Genomic DNA, 27,418 nt, shown 5'->3' on the forward strand with positions numbered 1-27,418 from the left:
CTGCCTGGTCCGAGATTTCAACAGTTAGTGTCCAAGCTAGGCATGGTCAATATCCACACCTAGCTTGCGGGGGGTGTTGAATCGAGTCTCTCTCTCTCTCTCTCTCTCTCTCTCTCTCTCTCTCTCTCTCTCTCTTTCTCTTTTTTCACTTTATTTCTTTCTCCATTGTGAGTGGGCCACGTTCTATAAGTGGCCCACGTGGGAGTTCTTTCATTTTATTCGAATTTCACTTAAGAAAAATCCCACGTGTGAGCCTTTAAGTGACTCACACGTGGGACCTTGTAATGGGGCCTCTTAAAAGGCCCCAAGCCCTAGCCGTCAAAAACACTTTCTTTGTTTTTGTTCTTTTTGTCTACAAGACTGTGTCTCAGGCGCCGCCCTTGGCTGGAGCTTCTCCTCTCCTCAACATCTCTCTATTTCTCCCAAACTAACAGTATCTTCTGCATTTTAGGCCATTAGGGGCATATTTATTCGTTTGATGTCTATTTTTATGTAAATACATGATGCCCTCTCCTTAAGCTGACAGTTGAGAACTAAGGTTAGATTGTCAACCCCTCACAACATCTTCAGGCGGCTCGTCCCTGGTCGATCCCTGTCTCCTCCGTTCGACCCCTCCGATCATTCCCATTGTACACTCCGACCTCAGGAACTTCTACCTCGCATCTCCTCTATTTCCCTCCCAATACAAGCCTACATCAAGGTTCTTATCACTACCATTCGGATAAGTTATGCAGTGAAAACCCACCATCTGAAGCTAATTAAGATAGCGCCTGCAGTTCTTTGACCTACAGAAGCAGGGGATCTTCTTGCCCTCTTCTTCGTGGTTGAAGTTGTAATCATAGGTGATCTCCTCGCCGGGCTTTATGTCCCTCTCCGCGAAGAAGACAACCTGCCGAAGATCAAACGGTAGCAGGGGTCCCATCAGCAACATGATCATCAGTAACTAGCGCTTAATCAAAGGCTACTCTGACCTTTTTAGCATTTCTCAGGGCGATCACCTTGGCAACACAGTTGGGCTGAACAAATAAGAAAGAAATTTAGAGGTTCTTTGCTTGATCATCAACAGTATAAGATGAAAATTGGAGTTTGACTTTACCAGACAGGAATGGTTGACGAAGCGAGCTATCCCACCTTTCCGAGTGGCATCAATTATGGTATCTTTGTCAATCCTGAAGAAATAGCAGGCGCTCTTGTACTGGAGCTTCTTCCCTGACTGGTACTCCAGCTCTCGTTTATCGGCAACTCGAAGCCCCACGATTTCGCCAACATACTCAACAACCTGGAAACCCATACATGACTTTCAGATACCACGATTTGCATTTTGTTAGGGAATACAACAGTTGGAAGGTAGGATGATTTTTTTGATATTTCAAGGAATGAAATGGAATTTAGAGGTCTCTGTTCTCGGATAAGTATTCGGAAAAATAGGAAATGGATACTGGAAAGAGAGTTGCAGGTCAGCACTGTTTACAAAGTTCTTTTTTTTAAGAAATTGTTTATAAAGTTTATACAGATAACATGATCACAGACATGGTCCCTCATTTGTTCCCAAGAAAAATAATTCTGTGTTGGGACAAGTAATTTATATCCCATTAGCATCCCAGATATATGCAAACTAGATGCCCGGCAGAGAAAGGAAATGCTTTTCAGTGTATGCAGAGGAAAGCTCCAAAAACAAACGCCTACAGAAAATAGGTTACTTTTTTTTCTGAACTGACTAACCATTTCTCCCCGTGGAATAAATTTGCATGTATAGAGACCAAGCCCGTGGATGCGGGATTTGTAGACTGTGAGATGCTTCCAGCCCATCATCCTTTTATAACGAGTGTACTTCTGCAAAGAAAAACTGTTCTTATCAGTCTGACAAGGCACAAAATTATGTGCTTGCTTTAGTTGTTTAGTCGAAAGAAGAGGGGATCCTGTTTTGATGTAAGGTGAAAACGACTAAGAGAGCGTTAGGTTTTCTGTTTCCTTATCCTAAGAGTAAAGATGAGAGAAAGAACAAGAGATAGAGATCACGATGGAGAAGGAATCTTCAAGAGGGTTGAGAAGAACACAGAGGGAGAAGGACAGGAAATAAAATAAAAAACTAGAGGATATAGTAAACCCACATTACCGATTTTACTACTTTTCATTGTATAGGATACTGTACCCTGTCGATTTAATGGAACAATATAGATTGGAATATGAATTTTGAGCAAAACCACAAGAAAACGCAAAGCCTGGACATGAAATTTTACGATTTCTAGTATTCATCCAAGCTAGTCAATACAGTCACCACCGTTTGACCAAAACGACATCCCAAAGTATAACACCAACCAAACGAAAGATCTAAAGAAAAAAGTATAATACCAGACGGGCAGGATCTGGGCTCTATAACTGAAGGTCGATCAGTAGCATTAAGCTGGAAGGTTTAAATTCTTGAAACTATAGTGAAAGAAATTTTTTTCCAAAATTTTGAAAGATTTTCTTTAAAAAATGTACTTGATTACATGGGTTTCAAAGAAAAATAGATTTCATAAAAGAAAAAAATGAAATTTCAAATTTACCCTGCAGTCATGCTCAGCCTTTGCGGACACAGGATTCTCCGGTTTGTTTTGGCACGACTTCTGCCCATCAACGAGGATCCACTTTTTGAGTAGTTCCGCCGGAACAATGCTTTTACCTACTTCACTTAGTGGATTCTGAGTCACTAAGAAACTGTAGCCCCTTTCCCGGCCTTTAAATCCCTAACATAACAAAGTTTGGCGCATTTAAATTTATTGACTGAAAAAAAATACAAGTCTCTAGCCTGACAATGCTTCGTATAACACATAGTTACCTCAATGCGGGCACAAGAAAACTCCATGACACATGGGCTTTCCATTTCCGGTTGATAAATGTGATGGGTAGCATGAAGAAGGCATCTTCCATAGAATCCAACATTCTCATCATCTATACCTTCGGTTTCACTTTGCAGCAAGCCCTAAGAACATGAAAATATGATAATTGATGGCTTCTTCACTGGATCCTGTGCATAGTAAATCAAACAACAGGGAACATTGACAGGGGGAAGTACTAATCCTTCGACACCAACCATTGGTGTTACAATCAAACTTTGCTAGATACGAACAAAGCCTGGTAAAAGATACCCAATAAAAGTCCAGCACGCTAGAAAGTATGATTAACAAGGAGACATCTCTCAGTTAATATTTACGACTTAGTCACCACACCACTAAAATTTTTAAGAGATCTGCAAGAACTCGGAAGAAAAGCAAGATAGGTGAACAGAATTTTCAAAAAGATATTCTATCATTCCAATGTACTCTCACTGACTTCATGAAGAAACAACAAAATGCATGATTTTAGTTGGCATCCTCTGGATTATATAATCAAAATATCCTAGCGTGTGGAAGTTTAAGGGCAGGTGCGACTTTAAGACACACATATTTATCTGAAGATGAAAATCAAGTGGTCAATTCATCTTCAGATGCAGGCACGAGTTGAAATCATGAATCGTATATTCATTTGATTGGATTGTACGGGCCAGTTGAGATTGATCTTAATCTTAATCTAATAATGCTTAATTATTTCCCTTGCTTTAGGTTAAGATAAATGTACCGAAGTCAATGTATCTGACTCAGAAAGCGCGACTTTATAAGTGGAAAATAAATGCATGTGAAGCACTAGATAGCTACTCATGCTGATATTAAAAATCAAATGATAACACCATTTGACGATGACTACAGACGGTAATGCTATGTTCCTTGAAGACAAGAACTGTAAGATATTGAATGCACAGCAAAACACGGAGACAGAAAAAATCCTGAAACCCAGAGTAACGTTCATAGTAATGGTGTAACATAGTTGATGAACTGCGATTTTCATGAAAGTTGAAAAATATCGAGCTGTAACCCTTTAGCTGACGAGGTCACATGGAACAATAGGAGGAACACATTAAAGAAGATCCCATCCGTTTCGTCCCAACAAAATGTATGCATGAACAATGATTGAACTAACCTTCTGATGAGCACACCAAGGATGGAAGTGAACAGAGCAATCCTCAACTCTGCATTTTATCGTTGAACCACCAGGCCGGTTACAGATCGCGCAAACCTGTTGAAGGCCATCAAATTACTCTCATCTCATCAGTCAACTGAAGGGAGGAACGAAAAATTAAATCGCCAATTAATTACCTAATAGCAATAATCAAAGACATTTTTATAACTTAATGAAGGACACATGTTAATTATAATTAAACCTTGCTTAACTTCTCACATCCCTTTACAATCTGGAGTCGGGATGACTAAGTTTCAGCTGCAATGTCTAACCATAACAAAATAAATTGATGACATTTGAGGCGAGTCTACAAGTCTCTTACAGTATGTTTAAAAAAAAAGGCTCGTACAATTTTTCCGTATATTACTAATTAAAAATTCACCAGGCAGAAAAGATTTGAAGAAAGGAAACCCCACCATTCTCCTTGCTGATGGCAAAACACCGGATACATCGAAAGCATTCATTGTAGCTACGTTTGGACATCGTGTGCCGGGAGTCCAAAGCCCACAAACCACGTGGACCCACTGCAGAACACTAGGGTCATGATCTCCCGCAGTTATGCTGTTGTGCATCTGGAACGCCACAAAAATTAGCATACAAATAGTTAAAAAAATATGGCCATCTTCAAATCTGGTACTACTTACATATATCGCAGGATTTGCATGAGTGATTATTCGTTCTCATATATTATTTACCTCGGATAGTGCACCGCCATCTGCAAACAACCGTTTTTGGTCCAAAGATTTGCATCCTTCCCCGTCTTTCCAAGCCCTCAACAAACTTTTTACAATATTTCGGGTCCTTAGGGCACGAGTCATTGCCCCACCTTCATACCCGCATAGCACACAAGCCTGAATACAAGTAAATGGCCAAGATCACCGACTTTAGGCGCAACCAAAATCAGAGAGAATTATACATAGCCGCATGTACCTTGAGCAGGAGTGGATTGAATTTAGACCAGTTAGAATATAGAGCATTCAGAAGTATGAACAGATGACCAACAACTTTGAAATATTCTTTCAAAGAAAAAACATATTCAGCCTCTAAAATTTTGGTGGAAACCTCAAATAAAGTCAATTTAAACAACTAGAATGCAATTTAAATCAAAGTCGATCTGCAAACAAATCACGTGATACAACTAGAGCAAGAGAAACAAAGAAGTATGAATAAAAATAGAGCAGCTTTTTAAGGTTAGGTGACTAACAATGTCTTTTAAGTTCCTTCTGCACGGTCTGCAAGACCAACGCCCCTTGGGAATTTTCGTAATACCATAACAAGCTTGGTGCAACTGAAACACCATAAAAGCAAAAAAAGGGGAAAGTAAGTACAAATAACACATTTAAACAGACACGACTGGGTATCTGTGAAACACAAACTTTGATGAAGCAACTGCGACACTCCAATAAAGAGTTGTCATTCTCTTTCTTGTAACTCCCACAGACACAACAGAAAACATCTGCATCGCACTCTCTGCAAGCAACACCGAGTATTAAGCGAAAGACGAAAACCATAGAAGTAAGCCTATGGTGGTTGCCTACTTCGTGGAATCAGCAGGACAGAACTTTGTTGGATCCCGCCTATCCCCCAAGGCTAGCTTTTTCTTCTTCTTGGTTTTCCCTCTTGTGCATCCCCCTTTAGATTTAAGAAACGCATAAATGATTAAAAGCATCAAATTAGGCGAGCTAAAAGACCTCTAAAGGTAGAATATTAAAACAACTTACGAGCCGAGTGAACAGCTGCTTTTCTTTTCCGATTACTGTGGATACATCCTGCTTGTTTATCCCCCAAATTCTGAACACAAGCTGCTTGTTTATCAGCTTTGGAACGTCGTTTAAAGTCGACAAATTTTCTTTTGCCATTTTCCTTCTTTTGATTTGGCTTGCCATTTTTTTTCGACTCAAAATTTTCAAAACCTTCCGTCCTCTCCCATTTGATGTCGCACCTTTTATTTATCATTAGTAAAGACGCAAATTTCACAGGCTTTGACTTTCCGTCCATACTTCTGTCAAAAATAATACCAGAATTTCCCCGTACTACAGGTCTCAGCAGTATATCTCTTCGGTGGATTTCATCAAGTGTGTTAGCATCTTGCATTTTCCCTTCTTTATCACAAGCTTTGAAAGTTCTCTTTCTCTTTCCTTCCGCGGACAAGCTTGTACTTGTTTTCTTCAGAGAATCACCTTCCACAATTCCGATTCGGCCACTGTTACAAGGTCTACGATATCTGTGAAAAAGGGAGCGTTTATGCTTGAAACCTTCAGTTTTGTCTTGTGTTCGAACAAGTACAGAAAACTCTGCTCCCTCAGACGAACTTTTCAGTTCCATATAGCTGTTACAGGAGGGAGAAACCAGTTTAAATGAGCATGAAGCTTGGAAGGAATCGCCAAGTCTCTTCCATTTCGGGACCTTCTTCTTCTTCTTATCAGCTTCCGCTTTATTTCTATCTTCCTCAGGCCCATGACCACTATCCCTGATGGATTCAATGTGACCTTGTTTTCTCTTCCTCCTTGGCAGCTGTTTATTGTTGAGAAAACATTTATGAAACTTTAAAACACTTGAGTCATGATCGTGCTCATCATTTGGCATAAATCTCAAAGCACTACAGGACGCATTGTTGGATCTCTCTGCATGTTCCACCACATCATCAGATGACCCACATTTTTCAACAGCAGACCCTTCATCAAGAGCAGGACCACGCAGAGATTTCAAATCTCGAAAACCACCAGTGGAAGAATCCAGATTATTACAATCATCCTCTGCAAGGGCGACCAAATGAGCATTGCACTGAGAGTTGGTATTATGGAATTCCTCTTCCGATGAAACAATTGGGACAAATTTTGAATCAGAATTTTTATCTGCAGGGGAAGTAATCTGGCTATGAATATTACCAACAGAAGAAAGAGCTTTATCAACGTAATTAGAAGTTATAAGATCAGAATTTGCAAATCTGTTGACCGGAACATCTCCATCGTGTCCAGATCGGGACTCATGGCGTTGACCTGATGCAACAAGCTTATGAATTTTACTACGAGTGATGCATTCCCTGCGGGGATTTGGCAAGATTTTTTGCCTAACACTTGGGAGCAATCGACAATAGTTCTTGGCGGATCTGGCATGGATTAGCATTTCCTCTCTCTGATCAGGGATTCTGCCTTCTTCCGAGCCTAAGATCTTCCCATGAGTTTTTTTGACCCTTGAAAAAGAACATAAATTAGTATTTCCACAAACAAAGAATATCCAAACAGGACAGTATAGCAGACCACAGAAGAAAGCGGTAAGATAAAAAAGAGGAAAGAGAAAGGGATAAAGGGAGTGATCCATCAGAAGGTAGGATGCAGCTAAGTGTCTTTGTAGAGAAAGGAAATCGAGAGGCTTGCCTATATTTTCCAAGCAAAGCTAAACTTGTTAAGACATAACTGCCTTCATTCGCCACTGATCGGTGAGGTCTTCTGGACTAATTTCTCTATTTCTAGAGGGATTCCAATTAGGCAGTACATCAAATGCACCGCGTTTATTTTTTAATGTAACCCAGATGAACGAGTGGCATTTTCATGCGTCCATCTCCGTTACACTGTTACATGAATTAAATCTCGTAGTGCCCAGCAGAATTTATTTCAGATACTGACTAAATATAAATGGAAGTTCCCAACAGCATGCTCAGAATGGGAATTGAAGGTAAAGAAAATAATGAAGACCCCTTGAAACAGAAATTAGCTTCGTAGGAAATAAGGAATGCCAGAAAATTACAACAGAAGAGAATACCTTGAAATAGGTTTCTCCTCATTTTCGTAAACGTGAGTAGCTGGAGAGTCTGCTGGTGGTTCACTGGAGCGCAAGGAGAGATCCTGTATACCGCTAGACTGTTGGCATCTGTATTCACTCCCTGAAAGAATAATCGCCACATATTGGTTTCGCTTGATTAAAGTACGTCGCAGCGATAATCTACTAGACTGCCCACACTATTGGAAATAGAAAAATAAAACAATCTAAATGCCTGTTGACTTACCTGATAAAACAGTTCCGGCAGAGATATTTTCAGCATGATCTGAAGACCCAAGCTTACAATAAGATTGAAAAGATCCCAAGATATTATTCGCCTGATCCTGTGTGAACCCTAAATTTGTTCCACTATCGAAACGTTCTGACGATCCCAGATCTCCATTATTTGTTCTTATAAATGTCTGTTTGGAGGGAAAAAAGAGAAACTTTCTTGTATTCATTCCTTGAGAAGTTGCCAAACTTCCATTATTGCTCTCCAGTTGCGTGAAATTGTTGAGGTCCACATGGTTTGACAAGTATGTTTCTGGAATTGTGTTTTTTGTGTTTGAAAGCAAAAAATTTCTTTTGGGGGATGCCGAAGTTGAAGATCTTGCAGTTCTTAACCAGAGAACCGAATCATCCCCATTCTCGGAGATCAAAACCTTAGACGCTAGACTAGATTCTCTGGATGATGCCAGCTCGTTGCCTGTTGATGCTCTGCTGTTTGACTGATCAAAGCAATTATTATTTGTCTTACCGTCCTCATAAGTAATCAAATTTCTGGACTTGTCACGTGTTCTAAGCTGTCTCTTGGATTTGATCTCGACTGCCGTGCTGTGAGTCATCACATAAATTTCATCATCAGGAGTCACTGTCGGCTTCTTTCCTATCTCCTTATGATCTGGGACTTGAGAAACATACATTTTTGAATTAATCTCATTAATCATAGCTGTGTTAGTCGAATCATTTGCTACGGAGCAGATTCCAGAAGGGGGGCTGAAATCAGTTTTGTCAGGCCCATACACATCTTTTTTGAAAGTAGTACTTTCTTTGGTTCTTTCCATAGGTTTTCTCCCTGATGCAGTATTTTCTTCAGCTATTGCCATTGGTTTTCCTCCAGAGGCACCCAGATGGGATTGTAAAAATGACATTACAGCACCACAATCTGCACCTGGCCGGGCCATCACTAGTTCAGGGTTACGTGCAGCATGCTCTGCATAATTATGTGTATAGTGTCGTATCTCATTCATAGTCGAGCTAGAAATTTCTGATGGCGCGAAATTCGCTTCTTGGGTAGGTTTATGTGATAATCTGGACTTTGCATCTGCAAGAAACATCAGGTTACAACTTTCAAAGATTAAAAACACATTTGAGATAAAAATGATCAGGCGCTTACATCCAGATCGAATGGAATAATTTTGCTCTTTCTCTGGTTCCGTCTCCACCGATGGTTGTATATTGCCGAGAGTAGTTAGCGTAGAGAGTTGGCGATTCTGCTGAGAAGGCTGTCCTAACCTCAGTTCAACACCTGAAATTGCAGAGTCACTGTCTGAGAAGCGGTAGATTGCTGACCAGGGATATCCATTATAATCGGAATTGCTGCCAAAAACCCTGATAGGATCACTATTAGGGCTTAAAGTGGATAACTTTTTCCCAATATCAACACCCCAATCAGAAACTTGTTTCCTCATTTGCTTTCCAGAACTGCACGTAGAGTTCAAGATCGAATGAGGCAGCGGATTGCCATCTCCATTTTCATCATTGGGCAGAGGCTCATTAACTACCCCAGAAGAGGGACAGTGAGTAGAACTAAATGAATTTCTCTGTTTCATGTTTCCGAAATTGATCTGAAATTTCTCCCAAGTAGAACTTTCATCAGGTTTCTTCACTTCATTAAACGGTCCATGGGTCAGAAATCCCATACTGTTCTTGTAACTCGGTAAAGTATCAACATCCGATCGGCTAAATCGACCAGATACACTGGCACCGGTTCCCCACTCCCACACGCTGGCATCTTCTGGAATGGTAACCTGAAGTACGATTAGCCCCCATTAGAAATATAACTAAGAAAAAAATTATACAAAGAGACGTGCCACACCACTGACATTGGAGCAACGATTAAGCAATACTTTATTGGTACACAATTGTCAAGATTATAGCATGAAATATTCAAAAATATGTGTTCTCCTTAGATTTTTCTTCCACCAGTGGTCTGAAATTGTTTGCTATAACGTTTGTTGCAACCAAGAGTGACCAAAATTTAGAAAGCGTAACTTAGCAAGTGGTCGTCTTACCCCAAGGTTCTGGAAAAATAACCTCCTCCACTGGGCAACAGTTTCCCCATTTTCCAAGATGACCGCATCACCAGGATTGACAACGAACAAGCCAGAATGCTGCGAAATTATTACAGGTAAAATCTCTTTGTAACCAGATAGCGCTTAACATCTCATCACGCAAAAACCAAATCAAGGCTTATTACTTCATAGAACCAGCACACAGTCGATCAGTAAGACTTACCTCACAGAATTTCGCCACAGACATCCGCAGGTTATGGCAAAAACAGTACACGCCCAGAAGACCATCGTCACTCACAAAGAGTTCACCAACTGTCTCAGTTTTGTTAAAGAAAAGATCAGGCGAAGACTGAGGCACCAAACCATATATATTTGATCATATACCAGAAAATATTTCGATCCTAATGACAGAATTACGTATTAAAACCATGAGATCAACATACCTTTCCCGAGGCAAAAAACACGAGGGCATCCTCTAATAAACGACATTCTGTCAGATTTAAACTCCACTGCTTCTACTTGACGAGGAAAAATGTTTGCTGGTCGTGTTTGAGATTCGCCCCAAGAGCATGGTAATGGTACAGAAGAGACCCTTTCACTGTCTACATGAGATTTTAACCCAACTGGTTTACCAGCACTGAAGATTGGAAACTGAGAACCAGATCCAAGGAAATTATTAGACGTAGAGAGCGAATTTTCAGTGTTTTTTGTCATACTGTCATCCGGGTGGCTACCTGAAGAGACCGCTAAATATGGAGCAAAAACACTGTTGCTCGAGTCCCCAGAACTTCCGACACTGACGGCTTGAAATCTACTGTTCGACGACAAATGTGCTCGAATTGTAGGACAATGCCCAGATGGAAGAGCTTGAAATGATATCCCCAAATCTTTCTTGCTTGATGCGCAGGAGAAAGAGTTCAAATTGCTGAAACCCCTCGGATCTTGATCGAAGGAACGGTCTCCGGAGGTACCTTCCCATGGCACAAAAGGACTAAACTTGATTTGCGGATGAGCTTCCATCTGAATCAGTTGGCAATATATCAGCTCCATAAGCCAGGTCCCGAAAGAAATCAGATGAAACGGAAACCAATTCGTTCAAATCGCATCGCGTTTCAACGAATAAGATCGCAGCACAGCCCGGAATCTTCAAATATCATCATGTTTCAACTCATAAGAACGCAAAACCTCGAACAACATCGTAAAACAGCCGCAAAACTTCAAAAACATAATGTTCCAGCTAATAAGACCGCAAAACAGCAGCAAAACTTCAAATAACATCAAGTTTTAGCGGTTAAGATAGCAAAAAAAAACTGCAGTAATTGCAGAATAGAAAACCTGTTCCACAACATCCAGGGGTGGCCGCGAAAGCGACGGCGACTCCGAGGGAGTCCACGCCGAACCGCATTTCATCTGCCAAGGCCAGTCCATATCAATTCATTCACGCCACCTCATCTCTCTCTCTAAACTGCCATCACAAGGCAACGATCGCCTCCTCTTCAGCCCTCTCCCCCGCCACTCCTCTCTACATTGCGCACTATAACAAGAGAGAGAGATGAAAAGAAGTAGAGATAGAAAGAGAGTGGATAGATTCCAGAGAGAGCGATACGGCGAAAGACATAGAGACTAGAGAGATAGATGGAGAGAAATAGAAAGCGAGTGGATAGATCCCAGAGAGAGAGATACGACGGAAGACATAGAGACTAGAGAGATAGATGGAGAGAAATAGAAAGAAGAGTGGATAGATCCCACACAGAGAAATAGGGTGATGGACATAGAGAGAAAATGGGAGGAGAGAGAGATGGCGAGGAATGAACATGTATTCATGTGAAAGGGGGATATGGACAGAGATTCCTCCCGTATTTTGGGGGCCTCAATCGCACATCTGAGCCGTCCGTTTGGATAAACGTGTCTTAGTACCGCATCAACGGCCCAGATGAAAACTAGCTTTTATGGATAGAGAGAGAAGAAATGGGCTGAATTCAAGGCCCAGTTAACCCATCGTTGGCCCATTATACAGACCGAGTTATTGAAGATTTAATCATTTTCTACTGGGTGTGCCATGCCAACATGAGCCATTTTATCTACATCTAAAATGCAAATTAATCCAAAATTTGGTAGAAAAAATTCAAGGCTCAGCCCAACGAAGGGCGATCTGGGACATCGATCATGCTGTACAGCTCGTCTCCGATGCCAAAACCGAGCATCCTCGCCATGTCGCTCGTCTTCAACCTCGGTTTTGGGATTCCCTGCTGGGTCAGCCATGAATGCACAGTAAAGACCTTCTTCATGACGAACAACTCCAGAGCTTCAGGGTTGAAGACGATCCCAAGCCGCATGCTCATCTACAACGTTAATCGTGCGTTAACATTTAAAAAATCAGTATGATACTAGAATCTAAATAAATGCAAAAATTACACAAAAATGTCCAAGCAGTTCTAATAATGACAGAAATGTTCTGATTATATCAGAAAGAACTTTTCCACTTTGATGATCATTATCATTTTTTTAAAGATTCCGATATAATATCATATATCATAAACTGATCAGATTATTATGATGTATTTATATGCTTATCTATAAGAATAGTGTATACTTATTTACTTAAATTATTTATATTCTATACATATCAGCAAAAAAAAATTATGGATTAATTTAACTATAGCTGAAACAAGTATGATACTAGAATCTAAATAAATGCAAAAACTACACAAAAATGTCCAAGCAGTTCTAATAATGACAGTAATGTTCTGATTATATCAAAAAGAGCTTTTCCACTTTGATGATCATATCATTTTTTTAAAAATTCCGATATCATATCATGTATCATAAACTTATTAGAATATTATGATGTATTTATATGCTTATCTTATTTACAAAATAATTTATATTCTATACATATCAGCAAAAAAAATTATGGATTAATTGAACTATAGCTGAAACAAGTGTTTAGTATTTTCTCACCTGATGTGGAACCAGCATGGCGGCATACCGGGCGAGCTCCCCAGATCTCCAGTCGAGGACAACAGGAAGCCAGGGATACGAGGCGTCGAGCCTGACGAACCAGAGCCTGACATCTGGCAACTCCGAGAGCTCCCTCATGTCCGAAGGATCATCTCTTTCGTAGTTGATGGTGAATCCAACGGTCCTCTCTAGAAGGATCTTGGGATCGAGTGTGGACCCACCTGAGCAGAGACCACAAGGATGCGAAGAATTCTTGAGGATAATATTAAATTTATTTATTAAGAATGAATCCAGGGATTGACAGAAGATGGCGAGCATAACATTAATTTAAGAACAGATCAATGATGGAGTAAAGTTGATATTGAAGGGTAGCTGATAGGTTTCTCGGGCCGCGTCGAGGGCATTCTTGTCATGTCCTCCTGTTAGATTCCTTTAAATAGCTCAGCCCTCCCTCTAAGAGAGGCAGACTTGGATGTTGGTTCTTAAGTGAATGTTAGTTTTCCCCTCTCCTCTCGTCTCTCCTGCATCTACGCTCCGTCTCCCTCCACGATCCCCATCCCTCGCGATCGTCTCTTCTTCACCGCATCTCCAGGCGGCTCGTCCCCGGCCGATCCCTACCCCCTCTGCTCGGCTTTCTCTCCAACCCTTCCCATTTCGCCTCTCTACCCCGGGAACTTCTACCTTACCTCGTCCTCCAACCTCCCTCCGATACGAACCTAGATCAAGGTTCGTATCAGTAGCCTTTTGAGTCAACGTGAAGGAACTTGGTCAAGTCTCTCAAGAGTAATGGGGGCTCTTAGAAAAGTTCAACCTTACGTGTGACCCAAGAACTGGCACTTATTTACAGGCAACGGGAGAAGCTTAATCCTGTTTTGTCTTCTCCACTTTATCCTATCATTTTATTAGGAAAAACTTAGCATCGATGCATTAATTAAACCACACACTTCATGAAATTTCTTAATTAAAAATTTCTCATATATAAGTCAGTTTATAAGGGATTAAATGCTGGTTTGAATCTACACTAACGCACATTTTTGTCGATAAAAGAAATTAAAACTTAACAGGATGGTCAAAGGCCAAGAACTGACCGTAGCCTGAATGCTGATTTTGAATCTAACCTTGTTTAATGGCATAATCGAACGGGGACAGATCGAGATTCTGAATGGTTGCTTTGTCGATCACAATTTCAATTCGCCCTTCAGTGGGAGGAGGAGGAGGCACCACCTTGGATGAATCTGTCAAGAAAATCATCTAACCGGCCTGAAATTGGAGCAGATAATGCAAAATTCCAACGACAGAAGGGAAAATTCCGCAGGGTATAACAAGAAGTTTGCATTCTTCGTCTTGGGTAAGACAAAAAATTGGTCGATCAGTTCCATCACATACCGAAATTTTCTATTTTCCCAATTTATGAAATATCAGAATTTTTTACTGATGAAGCACAGGCAGATAATCCGAGGTTCGGCCAGTCAATCTCCTCGGTTCGGTTCAATTCAATCACGCCAAAAAGTCATTTTGTCTCTTTTCAATAAAAATCGCGAAACACCTAATCTTGGAGGGGAAGAAAAAATAACCAACCAGTTCAATCTCATCCCGACATTTGCATTACTTTTCAGTTCCTCGCACATGCTTACACTTCAGAAGCAGCTGAATCGTTAACAGATGCACTTGGAGCAGAAAATTCTCAGTTCAACCGTTTAGTATCCTCGGTTCAGATCAATCACGACAACCATTCTTACAATTTTCTGAATAAAAAGTCACCCAAGAAAGACTAACTTCCAAGACTTGCTTTTGCAAGCACGACAAAAGAATAGAGAGATCAAGGAAATAAACCCACTAACCTTCCTCCGAATCATTGAAAGAGAGATCAAAATTTCCAGACGGGTTGAAGGCGACGGATGCCGAGAAATCGCTGCCACTCTTCCTACAGACTCGCCTGTTGGGAAAGCGGGAAATTGATAGTTCTTTCATGGATAGGCACGAAGAAGCGCCTTCAATCCCGCCTCTGTTGTGGGATACGACAACGTTGAGCGCCGCTCTTGCAGTGAATGTTGTGGCAGCCATGGCGATGTCGGAGAGAAGAGAGAGAGAGAGAGAGAGAGAGAACGAAGAGGCACCACCTTCTACGGCCACCTTCGTGCTATCAGTTTCTTCTGGTCAGGGTAGTTCGTCCGTCTTTCAGCTAGGGAAGGGCACGTCCGGGACGTGACGCCCCGGACGTGACGCCCCGGACGTGACGCCCCGGACGTGACGGGACGGACGACGATCCGTGACGCACGGTGACGTGACGGAGGTTCCATCACCGTGCGTCGCACGTCCACGGATTTTGGAAAAATCTGTCACAACAGCATCATTCACGTCCCTCATTAAACGTTCCGTCACGTCTCTGTCACAGGACGTCCTCAGCTTATTGTTCCGGATCGTCCCGGACGTGGTTGATGGACGGGACGGGACAAATTTCGTCTCGTCTGACTTCCAGAGTAAGTTCATGGACAAAGGACAGGACGGTTTTTCGTCCAACAATAAAAAACCATCCGTCCAATCATACTGGGACGGTTTTTCGTCCCGTCCAGTTCTCCCGGGACGAATTTTTATCCTGAAATTCGTCCCAGACGAAAAAAAATCCATTATATATTTTTAATATATTAATGTAGATTTTTCTAAGTTTTTTACGGGAAATATGGAGGGGAGAGAATGCAAATGGACATATGTACAATTAATTCTGATCGGTGTCAACTTGCACGCACGAAAAAATGCAGGGACCTTGATGCAAATTGTTGCAAATTGTCATAGCGAGGCCACGTGGCGAGATCTCAACCGTCGGAAGTGAATCCGGCAGTTTTTCGTCCACATCCGTCCGTCCATCGTCTGAGACCTCGGGGCGGACAGTTTTTTTGTCCCACGGGACGAAAATTGTCCCGTCTAGTGGTCTCTAGGACAAATTTGTGTCCCCAAATTCGTCTATATCCTCAGATGGGACGATTTTTTCGCCCGGGGACGATAAAATCGTCACGTCCGCGCCCCTGAACTAAACCTCAGCCGTCAGGAAGTTTAAATCTAACGGTCTTTAAGCCTTTTTGGTGATTTCTAAAGACTCATAAAAATCCGGCTGTCATCTGTTACGGTCGCCCCGTCACGTCCCCCGTCCAATGGCCAGCGTCACCGTCACATCACTGCCACGACCAGGCCATCATCCATCACCGTCATGTCATCCATCATGATGCCGTCAACATGACGTATGATGTGACTAGACATGGTCGTTCTGTTCTGTTCGTTTAAAACGAACAAAAAATTCGCACAAACGAACCGCACAAGGTTCTGTCCGTTGTCCTGTTCTCTTTATGTGTGAAAATTAGAACAGATGTTCGAACATTTCTCACAAATTCGCACAATTCGCACAAATTCACACAATCCGAACAAATTCGCACAATCCGAACAGTTCGAATAAACCGAACAAATTCGCACGACTGAACAAATTCGCACAAAGCGAACAAATTCGCACATCCGAACAAATTCGCACAAATCGAACAAAAATTTGCACATAAAGTTAAAAATTGCATTTATTGGTCGTAAATTGCGTAAAATGACACAGTTTTGGGAAAATTTTGCTCTGCCCTTAGCGAAGTAAAGTAAATTAAAAATAATCTAAAGTATTATATATTTGAATAGAGAGCTTATTAGGTTGTGTTTGTTATCTTGATGCAGTGTGCGGCCGTCCGGACGGGACGCGGCCCCGGCCCCGCGGAGGGCTGGGACGCGTTCCGGGACGCGGTCCCAGCCCTGGCCCCGGGGGCTCACGGCCCCGGATGACACGGCCCCGGCCCCGGCGGTGAAGGGGGGACGTTGGACGGGACGCCGTTCCGGCCCTGGGGCCGCTTCCCTGGTCAGTCGACCGCACCCCAGACTCTGGGGCCCAAAGTTCTCAATTTCTCATTCATTTATACTTTTTTTGAATTTTTACTTGAGAAAATAGATAATTCTCTTCCCCTCCTCTTCTTCCTCTTCTCCTTCTTCATCTTCTTCTCCTCCCTTTTCTTCTTCTTCCCCCTCTTCCTCTTCCAAATTTCTCTTCTTCTCCTCTTTATCCTTCTCTTCTTATTCTTCCTCTTCCTCTTCCTCTTCCACTACCTAAATTCCAGAAAAGACCACATTCAAAGTTCAAACACGAAAATAACACATTCCAGCAAAGTGCCTTGCCTGCTTATATTCTCAAATGGAGAAAGAAACGAATCCATTGCACATGTATGTCTTTAGTGTAATAACTGCAATAGTTCTATAAAAGAAAAACAAGACAATTAACTACCAAATGGAGAACTGTTGACGGGAGCAAACACGTCATCCGGCATGCGCTTCAAGACTTTGTTTTCTCTCTTGTTGTCCTAAAAATTGTTAAAAGAAGAATGATTATTTAGTGTATGAAAAAATGAAGAGTTTAAGAGAAGTACGTACATTAGTCACCATTCTCCGTCAACGTAGCCATGCCCGCCACTTTCTTCGTGTGGAAGGGGGAGAGGGATCTTGTACTCCGCATTAATCCAACTCCTCGTGGCCATCAAAACCTCAAGACTTAAGTCCTCCATACGTGATCTTTTACTTGTTACAATATCTCGGCCACTAGAGAACAAGCGTTCGGCCGGAGCACTTGTGGCCGAGATTGACAACACATCCTGAGCCACTTTGCACAAATTTGGGAACAAAAATGCTCCTGCATTCTTCCACCAAATTAATGCATCATCATTGCAAAGTGGCTCCGCTAAGAACTTGTCCAACTCATTACCCGGACATGTCATTGATGTATTTGATGCACTTGGTAGCAAACGTTGTTTATATTTCGCCAAGAACGGGGGATCTTTATGACCCACATTCTGCTCCTCATCATTTTGTTGTCCCCCATTTGTTGTCGCCTCCACTATTTCTTCTTTAAGAAGCCCTAAGATGAATGTTCTCACCTCTTCGTAGACTTCTTGCCTGAGAGCACTCTGCTTCACTCGAGGATCAAGCAACGTAGCCGCGGCCAAAATCATATTGCCCCTCAAAGTTTCCACATATTCAACAAGCTTTCCTTGGATTGCAGTGCATGCATTCGAGATGGCCGACAATTCTGTTGATGGTAGGAAAGTGCTGACATTAAAGTACTGAGCATGATCGAGTTTTTCCATCACTTCATACATGTGTTCCAACAATGCGTCCATAGTGGTATAGACGTCCGATGCTGAAATTCGTTTTGAAGCGCTGAGCATTTGTGTTGCATCTCGTAACGGCTCTAATATATCACATAAATCTTTCACTATTGTCCAATCTTGTGCAGACAAAGAGTAATTCTTCTTTGAAGTTGATACCAAGCAGCAAGCAGCGTCATCCAAGATGGTCCTCTTTGCATAAGCGCTCTTAAGCATTGCAAATGTAGAATTCCAACGGGTCGCACAGTCAAGTGGTATCTTATTCGCGTCTGGCGCACCGTGCCTCTTGCATAGATCAACATATTGGGCGTATCGTCTAGTGGACCCACAAAGTGCTGATATCAATGCTCGAACATGAACAACATCGTTTCCCACGGTAGACGATGTTTGACCATGCGGTATTTCCAACGAAGACAAATCTGGAAAAGTGATATTAAGTGCCTTCAAACCTGCTTGGACTGCTAGGTTCAAAATATGGGCAGCACACTGAACTTGTCTTTGAGGTAAAAAACCAATGTTTGTACCCTCTAACTTCCTCGCTAAATGAACCATCATGGTCCCGTTGTTTGATGCATTGTCGGTGGTTATGGATGATACCTTACCCAACAAGTTCCATTCATCAAGCACTGTATATAACACTTCACTCATCGCCTCTCCCGTGTGTGGGCCCACAAGCTCTCGAACAGCAAGCACGCCGTCACACAAACATCACTCGGCATTTATCCAATGCACAGTAACACCAAGAACTGGGATACCATTGGGAGATGTCCAAGCATCGACAGTCAAGGAAACACGCCGCACATCATCGAAACGCTGCTTCAGCTTCTCTTTCATGGTTGAAAAAATTTTGACAGTTTCTTTCCGCACACCCTTTGCTCCTGGAAGAACAAGGTCTCCTTGGTAGACGTGTTGTATTATTTCTCTGAATGTAGGGTGCTCCACACTTCTAAATGAATGATCGGTCGCCGCAACATGACGTGCAATTAGTGTTTTTAAAATGTCCAATGAAAAACCTGTGTAATATTGTTTTGTCGATGATGACTTGCCGGCATATGACAGCATAGAAAGTTGTTTTTCTCGTATCCCTTTCAAATCATTGTGTATCTGCTTGTGGAGGCGATTACAATGGCGCCAAAAGACATTCGTGCTGTTATCCTTGTTCCTTGTTAATATAACTTCTCTTACTGGATTCACCGAAGCACACAAGTTGCACTTGTATTTTTTTCCCTCCAAATGAGTAAAATACTGCAGAATCTTTGACTTCTGCCCACCTAATTTTTTGGCTGATGATTCATCCACCGGTGACTCTGGACGAGGGCTACATTCAGTCGATGATGTTGCCTCCCCACTGTCATCATCGACTAATAAATTCTCATGCATCTCTTCGACGGAATCCATACTGCAACTGATTTCAATATTAGATTTGTCAACCTTTTTTCCAACTTGCGAGGTTGACATTCAATCCCACAATAATTTGACTCGCTACTTTACATTCAAAATTACAAATACGACAAAACATTCAAAATTACAAAAAGAATATTGCAATCAAAAGACTCTTATGAGGAATTTGATCGGAAGATTTAGATCAGAAGAGGGAATAAGAAGAGGAAGAGGGAAGAAGAGAGAAGAAGAAGAGGGAAGAAGAGGAAGAGGAAGAGGAAGAGGAAGAGGGAGAGGGAAGAAGAAGAGGAAGAGGGAGGAGGGAAGAAGAAGAGGAAGAGGGAAGAAGAGAGAAGAAGAAGAGGGAAGAAGAGGAAGAGGAAAAGGAAGAGGAAGAGGGAGAGGGAAGAAGAAGAGAAGAAGAAGAGGGAAGAAGAGGAAGAGGAAAAGGAAGAGGAAGAGGGAGAGGGAAGAAGAAGAGAAGAAGAAGAGGGAAGAAGAGGAAGAGGAAAAGGAAGAGGAAGAGGGAGAGGGAAGAAGAAGAGGAAGAGGGAAGAGGGAGAGGGAAGAGGAAGAGGAAGAGGGAAGAGGAAGAGGGAAGAAGAGGAAGAAGAAGAGGAAGAGGAAAGAAGAAGAGGAAGCGTATTGCAATCAAATTTGACATTCAATCCCACAATAATTTGACTCACTACTTTACATTCAAAATTACAGATAAGACAAAACATTCAAAATTACAAAAAGAATATTGCAATCAAATTTGACATTCAATCCCACAATAATTTGACTCACTACTTTACATTCAAAATTACAGATAAGACAAAACATTCAAAATTACAATAAGAATATTGCAATCAAATTTGACATTCAATCCCATAATAATTTGACTCACTACTTTACATTCAAAATTACAGATAAGACAAAACATTCAAAATTACAATAAGAATATTGCAATCAAAAGATTCTTATGAGGAATTTGATCGGAAGATTTAGATCGGAAGAGGGAAGAAGAAGAGGAAGAGGGAAGAAGAGGAAGAGGAAGAGGAAGAGGAAGAGGGAGAGGGAAGAAGAAGAGGAAGAGGGAAGAGGGAGAGGGAAGAGGAAGAGGAAGAGGGAAGAAGAAGAGGAAGAGGGAAAAAGAAGAGGAAGAGGGAAGAAGAGGAAGAAGAAGAGGAAGAAGAAGAGGAAGAAGAAGAAGAAGAAGAAGAAGAAGATAATGAAACTTGATTTTTACCTCATCAACTAAGAGTTGGGTAGTGCACTCCGCTGTCTGCAGGGGGGAACCCAGTCTGGACTCTGGACGGTAGCATGTGGACTGTGGTCTGAAGGGGGGGCCGCGAGTTCTGCAGAGTCGTCGGAAACTCCCTTCTAGGGCTTCTATATTATAAAGGGCCGCGTCACCGCGTCCCGTCCATAGGGCAGGACGCGAGACGGAGTCGCCGGGGGGCCGTCGGCCCCAGGGGCCGCGCGCTCCTGGACGTGCGCCGGGACGACGGCCCTTGGGGCCGCGTCCCGCGGCCCCAGGCCGGTGACGACCGCACACTATCTTGATGAAATAGTTTACTAGGATGTTGGCAAATTTGAAAAGATAATATGAGCGAGGAGAAATTTTAATTAATGTTAGTATAAGATGAATAGAGATTTTAGTAGGAAAGGTATTATACCTTAAAAATAAGAGATAAATCAATTAAAGATATAAATTGAGAGTTTAAATATCTAAAATGATAAAGAAACAAGCATAATAATCTATTATATATAAAGGGGCAGCTTTTTTCAAATTAAGTACCACAAGTTGGAATTCGACAAATGGGAAAATTTGAGGCAACTGCAAGGATAGAGAATACAATTCTTGCCAAAAAATGTCTAATCGGGAAAAGGATAAGGATCCAATTTCAACAAAAGACATTTGGGGTTCAACGCAAAAAGAGAAATGGAAAGCGATCTAGATAAACTGTTCCAGCTCTGCACCGAATTCATCCTCAGGTACTGTAGCAGCTTGGTCAAGTTCTTCCATATTTGCGCCCACCTCTCTGGCTGCATCCCATTCCTCCACAAGTTCTTCCATCTTTGCGCACACCTCGTCTCCTCTCTAAGCTATTATCCCTGCTTCCCCAAACGTCACCGTCTTCGACTCCTCTGTAGATAAAGAGTAAAAATTAGAAGAACACATGTACAGAGATATGCAAATGATAGGTGATATGCATTTTAGGAGAGAGGGATAGGGAGAGGGGGAGAGTGAGTGCAAGAGAGAAGGAAAGGTAGAGGGAGAGCGTGAGGAAGAGTGTGAAGACAAAAACAAATGGCGAAGTAGACGGAGGGTAAGAGAGGGAGTGTGAGAGGAAGAGTGAAGAAGTGGGAGAGAGTGAGTGAGAGGGAGGAAGTCAAAATTACATAGATATAAATGAGAGTGATAGATAGATAATTTAAGGAGGGAGGGATATGGAGAGGGGAGAGTGAGTGGACGAGAGAAGGAGAGGGAGAGGGAGAGCGTAAGGAAGAGTGTGAAGACAAAAAAAATGGAGAAGTAGAGAGTGAGGGAGAAGGAGAGAGTGAGAGTGACAGAGAGATAGAGAGACGGAGAGTAAGAGAGAAGGAGATTAAAATGAGAGGGAGAGTGTGAGTGGAAGAGTGAAGAAGTGGGAGAGGGTGAGTGAGAGAGAGGAAATCACAATTAGAGGAAGAGAACTGAGAGCATTGGATAGATAATTTAAGGAGGGAGGGATATGGAGAGGGGAGAGTGAGTGGACGAGAGAAGGAGGGGGAGAGGGAGAGCGTAAGGAAGAGTGTGAAGACAAAAAAAATGGAGAAGTAGAGAGTGAGGGAGAAGGAGAGAGTGAGAGTGACAGAGAGATAGAGAGACGGAGAGTAAGAGAGAAGGAGATTAAAATGAGAGGGAGAGTGTGAGTGGAAGAGTGAAGAAGTGGGAGAGGGTGAGTGAGAGAGAGGAAGTCACAATTAGAGGGAGAGAACTGAGAGCGTTGGATAGATAATTTAAGGAGAAAGGGATATGGAGAGGGGAGAGTGAGTGGACGAGAGAAGGAGAGGGAGAGGGAGAGCGTAAGGAAGAGTGTGAAGACAAAAAAAATGGAGAAGTAGAGGGTGAGGGAGAAGGAGAGAGTGAGAGTGACAGCGACATAGAGAGACGGAGAGTAAGAGAGAAGGAGATTGAAAGGGAGAGGGAGAGTGTGAGTGGAAGAGTGAAGAAGTGGGAGAGGGTGAGTGAGAGAGAGGAAATCACAATTAGAGGAAGAGAACTGAGAGCATTGGATAGATAATTTAAGGAGAGAGGGATATGGAGAGGGGAGAGTGAGTGGACGAGAGAAGGAGAGGGAGAGGGAGAGCATAAGGAAGAGTGTGAAGACAAAAAAAATGGAGAAGTAGAGGGTGAGCGAGAAGGAGAGAGTGAGAGTGACAGCGAGATAGAGAGACGGAGAGTAAGAGAGAAGGAGATTGAAAGGAAGAGAGATTGAAAGAAGGAGATTCATAAGGTGCTAAACAATATTTAAGAGTCCAAATTCTTACTCCATGAGAAATCTACTTAGAAGGCCACAAATTTGTGATTCCAACTAATGACCACTCCGCAAATGCAGTCAAATAAAACAGTAGGCAATAGTTGCAGAAAAAGTTACATTCGAAGAATTGCATGGCCGCAGAAGGATCCTAATTCTATCAATGGAAAGGTAAAGTATGCCATAAAAATCGTTTTATTGAATGATTTCAGAGACATTCTTATGCCGCGCACGGCTACCACTGGGACAAATTTACAACCAAATATGTGCAAATTACTGAAAAAATTTTGGTTTAAGACTTCAGAGATGAATACGGATCCATCAGAGTAGGTCCATAATATAAAAACCCATAAGAAAGAAGTCTCATTGAAATTGCGATTCCATAGAGTCCAACAAGGATTTGCTCTTTCAGAACTCTGGCTATAGAACTGGGGGAAGAAATATGGTTAGTAGTTCAAATTAGATCAACCCGGCAGAGTCAAATTGGTATAAGTTGGAAAAGGTAAGAACAAATCATGCATGCAAATCGGGTTGTCTTCCAAATTTCTAAAAGCCCTGTTTCAATACTTAGGATATGAACTGGGTAGGTGTTAACTCTAGACTTATCAGGTGAGGTGAAATCTCCGTGCAACAAAGTAGGTCCACATTTGAACCAGTAACTAAAAATGGCTAAAAAAACTGAATGAAATGTACTATGCAGAACCAAAGAAAATTAATCCAATTAAGCCATCAGACACTCTAAAACCAGACTAAAATAAATGAAAATAACAAAAGTCGCACGTCAAAATTAGGATCATTAACAGCGTAAATCGCCTATGCGTAGAGTGTTCAACAGAAGGATATGTTTTTCTCAAGATAAAACGGATCAATTGCCTCAGTGACAGACTAACGGTATAAGGACGAGTTATACTGGGATGACAAACTGCCTGGACGAGAGAAGTTGGAATAGGCTCCTGGCCTATCAAATAAAGCAGACCCAGGAGGAGGATCTGCATACCGACCAGACCTTGGTGGCCTCCGAGGAATACCACCTAAGCCCATTGGATTCTAACCATACGCCAGTATTCATTTAACATTAAAAAACGTACCTAATGCGGACTCTGATTTCTGCCTCCACTTTGACCCCCTTCCGAATAGAACGCCAAATTGGCCGGGAGGAAGTCCGATGATGGAGTGAGAGCAGAGAATAAAGAGGAGAGAAGAGATGGGAGAAAGAAAGAAAGAGCTGTGTCCTGGCCGGTGTCGAGACTCGAGAGAGATGGACAGAGCGATAGAACGAGAATGAGAAGCTGAGGACGAGAAGGAGAATGGGAGTCTGGGACTCTGAGAACGAGAGCGAGGGCGGGAGAACGAGAACTGAGAAGTGAGAAGTGAGAGCGAGAACTGAGCATTTTTTTTTCTAAAAAACCTGAAAAAATATTCGCGCAATTCGCACAAAGAGAACCGCACAGCCGTCTATGCGATGTTCTGTTCGTTTTCAAAAAATTTCTGTTCGGAAATCCGAACAGAACGCGCGATTCGCACCAATTCGCACCAACGGAACAGAACGACCATGTCTAGATGTGACAGATGATGGCTGCCGAGCCCTACATTCAGCTCATACCATAGTAAATGGCGTAAATACCCTCAAGTGTTCAGATTTAGACCTTTAAATCTCATGAGCCCTCTATTTTGAACTTCTCTCCTTTTCTATCATCACACATTTTATGCTCCTAGATTTCTCTTTCTTGTTTCTCCTCGTGATCATTCACATGGTATCTTGTTTATATCATTTTGTGATTTTTCATCATTGTCAATGATCATTTTTGCTATAATCCATGAGGTGAAGTTTTTCTCTCAAGTGAGTCTTCCTCTTCTTTGTGTCCATATCTTCTATGTGATATTCCTCAAGCGATCTGTTTGTTCTGGGGTTCTGTACCACTAATATCTGATGTTGGTAATTAGAGACATTTAATGCAAGTACTTGGCCAAATATGTGACTCAGATACAATCCTATACGTCATGGGTATCTTAGGCGCTTTTATGCATTTAGGTGCATTTTAATCATTTGGTGTTTAGGTTAATTTGCACATTTCTCTTTAAATACTTGTAGAGCTGATTTGATCCGTCCATGATCAAAAATCTGAGTTGAGATTTCCTCAGTATATAACAAAAACAAATCGAATCAGAGCTTCAGAACAAAATTTGAAACATAAGATGATCGTATCCCCTTGTGTCGACCCAATTCAGCTACAGTTTGGTTCCTCAAGTGAGTCATCCCAAGCAGCACATATGTCCAGTCTTTAGACATATCCAAGTGGTATCATTTTTTGAAGGAGAGACGTATTGGGTGTGTTTACTTTGTCAAGCAATATAGGGAGTGGGGTAGTGCTTGCAGTCCTGGTTTGTAAGGTTTAGCCTTCTTCCAAATACATAAGGCTTTACTCTATGAATAGTTGATTTGATTGTGATGTGGAAGATGCCATGTGAGGGCATTAGATGACATTCTAAAAATTAGCAATGACAAGGGATATTTTATGCTAAGCAATATCTTTATGATGCTCCATCATGCAAGTATTGAGACAATTGTGATAATTCATTTGGATTGAGTTCATTTACCAGCAGTGAAATTTGAATTTATTGCAAAATAAGTATGCTCTTGTTCTACTGCAAGACACAAGGTTTCTTGGGTGCCAACTAGAATTTTCGCTGACAGAGGCTCCGTTCAATTTCTAATATGACACATCACAAATACTAGAGTATGCCACAATACATCACATATTGTTGGGCAATGTGATCTAATTGATAGTTGGTGGACTAGATGTTATTTAAAAATGGGAGCTATTATCCATTTTGTGTAAGAACATCATTAGGTTCATTAAGTGTCTCATACAAGTGCTTGCAAATGCCATGTGAGCTCTTAAAGAAGAACCCATCTACATGAGTTATGTTCATCTTTGTATAATGGCATATTCCAACTTTGAACATGTTGTAGACAAAAGCATAAGCAAGATGGCCACTAGCCACTAGGCATCTTTTGACATGGTAATCTTGAAAGAAAAAGATGGTTTCATTCTCTAGAGCTAAAGCTAACTATGGCCATGGCTGAGAATCATGAGAGATGGTTTGGTAGAGTTCCTTATTGGAGACGTTGGAATTTGTATCACTAGTGCTTGAGGCCATGCATTGTGATCACTAGGTGGATGCCTTTCAGGATCACATGAAGTATGTCAACATTTTCTGACATTATGTTATGGGGAAGATATTATGTGGCATCCTATCCACGACACATGTGCCTCTGTTGATCGACTGATAAACACTTCTACTTAGAGCCTCTTTGGAGTATCATATGATGTATTGGATGAGAAGTTGGCCATGTTTAGACTATTTAGCCTCAAGGGAAGTACTATATGAGACTATTTAGCCTCCAAATAGATCCATATGAGACCATATAATTGGTTGGAAATATATGTGACAAGTTGGTCATGCTTATTCCAATGCATTCATTATGATGCACATACAATGCTTATGATCAAGTCCGTGAATAAATTATATGATTTGTTGAATTACGATGAAATCGTAATACAGAGATCACGATTATTTAAGCACAAGTCCTAAACATCCCATTTGAAGGATACTCTAGAATGACATCAAAGTATCCAGATAAAGTAACAATGTACAGTCTCATTCATATTATGAGTATGGTTGATCTCATAGTCATTAATGTAGAAACACTAAGGATAGACGGTGGCTTTTCTTTAGTGGTAAGAGTACACTGAATCGATTCGTAAAAAATCCATGAATGGTGTTATACAAAACTGTGAAACAGGTTGATTCACCTCATGGTTTTGTAAGTGGTCCTTAGACCTCAGACACCAATGCATATTGTGGATGGACGGTTGGATTTTGACTATGACCTGTTAGTTCCTATTCATGAAATTCCAAACTCTTGTCAGATTCAATAAGAAGTTCATGAATATGATTGAGTATCAAGATGGGATTGCCTACCCTTATTATAAGAGGAGACAACTTGAGGAAGACGAAGTGATGAAGTCCTTCGACAAGATAGTGGAATATTGGAGAATAGTTCTCTAATAATTTTCGCACAATGAAAAACTTTAAACAGAATCAAGGCGACATTAAAAAACATGTTGATCAAATAACATTTGCACGGGTCGTATCTGTGATTTCTCAACTCCTCAAGTGATCCATGTTGAACTTTTCAAGTGTGCATATTCTAGATGCATCCACATGACCCTTGGCACATCAAATATACTCCTTCCTCTTGACCAACCCTCATCAAGCTCCACCATCATCATTA

General features: G+C 41.6%; 2 protein-coding genes across 5 annotated transcripts; both read right to left on the minus strand.

The window, feature by feature from the left end:
- Window positions 1–642: 642 nt before the first annotated feature.
- Window positions 643–11,878, minus strand: LOC144712962 (uncharacterized). Of its 4 annotated transcripts, XM_078587396.1 has the most exons (21): window positions 11,427–11,863; window positions 10,535–11,111; window positions 10,315–10,403; window positions 10,092–10,190; window positions 9,722–9,827; window positions 9,194–9,325; window positions 8,045–9,121; window positions 7,801–7,921; window positions 5,760–7,231; window positions 5,577–5,670; window positions 5,415–5,508; window positions 5,243–5,326; window positions 4,734–4,889; window positions 4,455–4,610; window positions 4,000–4,095; window positions 2,822–2,965; window positions 2,550–2,729; window positions 1,723–1,833; window positions 1,097–1,279; window positions 972–1,016; window positions 643–889 (listed from the first exon to the last, which is right to left on the minus strand). In XM_078587396.1, the coding sequence occupies exons 1-21, from the start codon at window positions 11,517–11,519 to the stop codon at window positions 755–757; spliced, it is 5,244 nt and encodes a 1,747-aa protein (XP_078443522.1). In that variant the 5' UTR covers window positions 11,520–11,863; the 3' UTR covers window positions 643–754. The 4 variants fall into 4 exon arrangements, with proteins under 4 accessions (XP_078443522.1, XP_078443521.1, XP_078443523.1 ...); XM_078587395.1 differs by having other exon boundaries at window positions 9,194–9,827; window positions 11,427–11,864; XM_078587397.1 differs by lacking the exon at window positions 11,427–11,863 and having other exon boundaries at window positions 9,194–9,827; window positions 10,535–10,742; window positions 10,826–10,964.
- Window positions 11,879–12,052: 174 nt separating this feature from the next.
- On the minus strand, window positions 12,053–15,199 carry CRR6 (chlororespiratory reduction 6). Its single transcript, XM_078587410.1, has 4 exons — window positions 14,894–15,199; window positions 14,171–14,287; window positions 13,053–13,273; window positions 12,053–12,433 (listed from the first exon to the last, which is right to left on the minus strand). The coding sequence occupies exons 1-4, from the start codon at window positions 15,114–15,116 to the stop codon at window positions 12,224–12,226; spliced, it is 771 nt and encodes a 256-aa protein (XP_078443536.1). The 5' UTR covers window positions 15,117–15,199; the 3' UTR covers window positions 12,053–12,223.
- Window positions 15,200–27,418: the final 12,219 nt, after the last annotated feature.

Source organism: Wolffia australiana, chromosome 15, assembly GCF_029677425.1.
Source record: "Wolffia australiana isolate 7733 chromosome 15, ASM2967742v1".
Lineage (NCBI taxonomy): Eukaryota > Viridiplantae > Streptophyta > Magnoliopsida > Alismatales > Araceae > Wolffia > Wolffia australiana.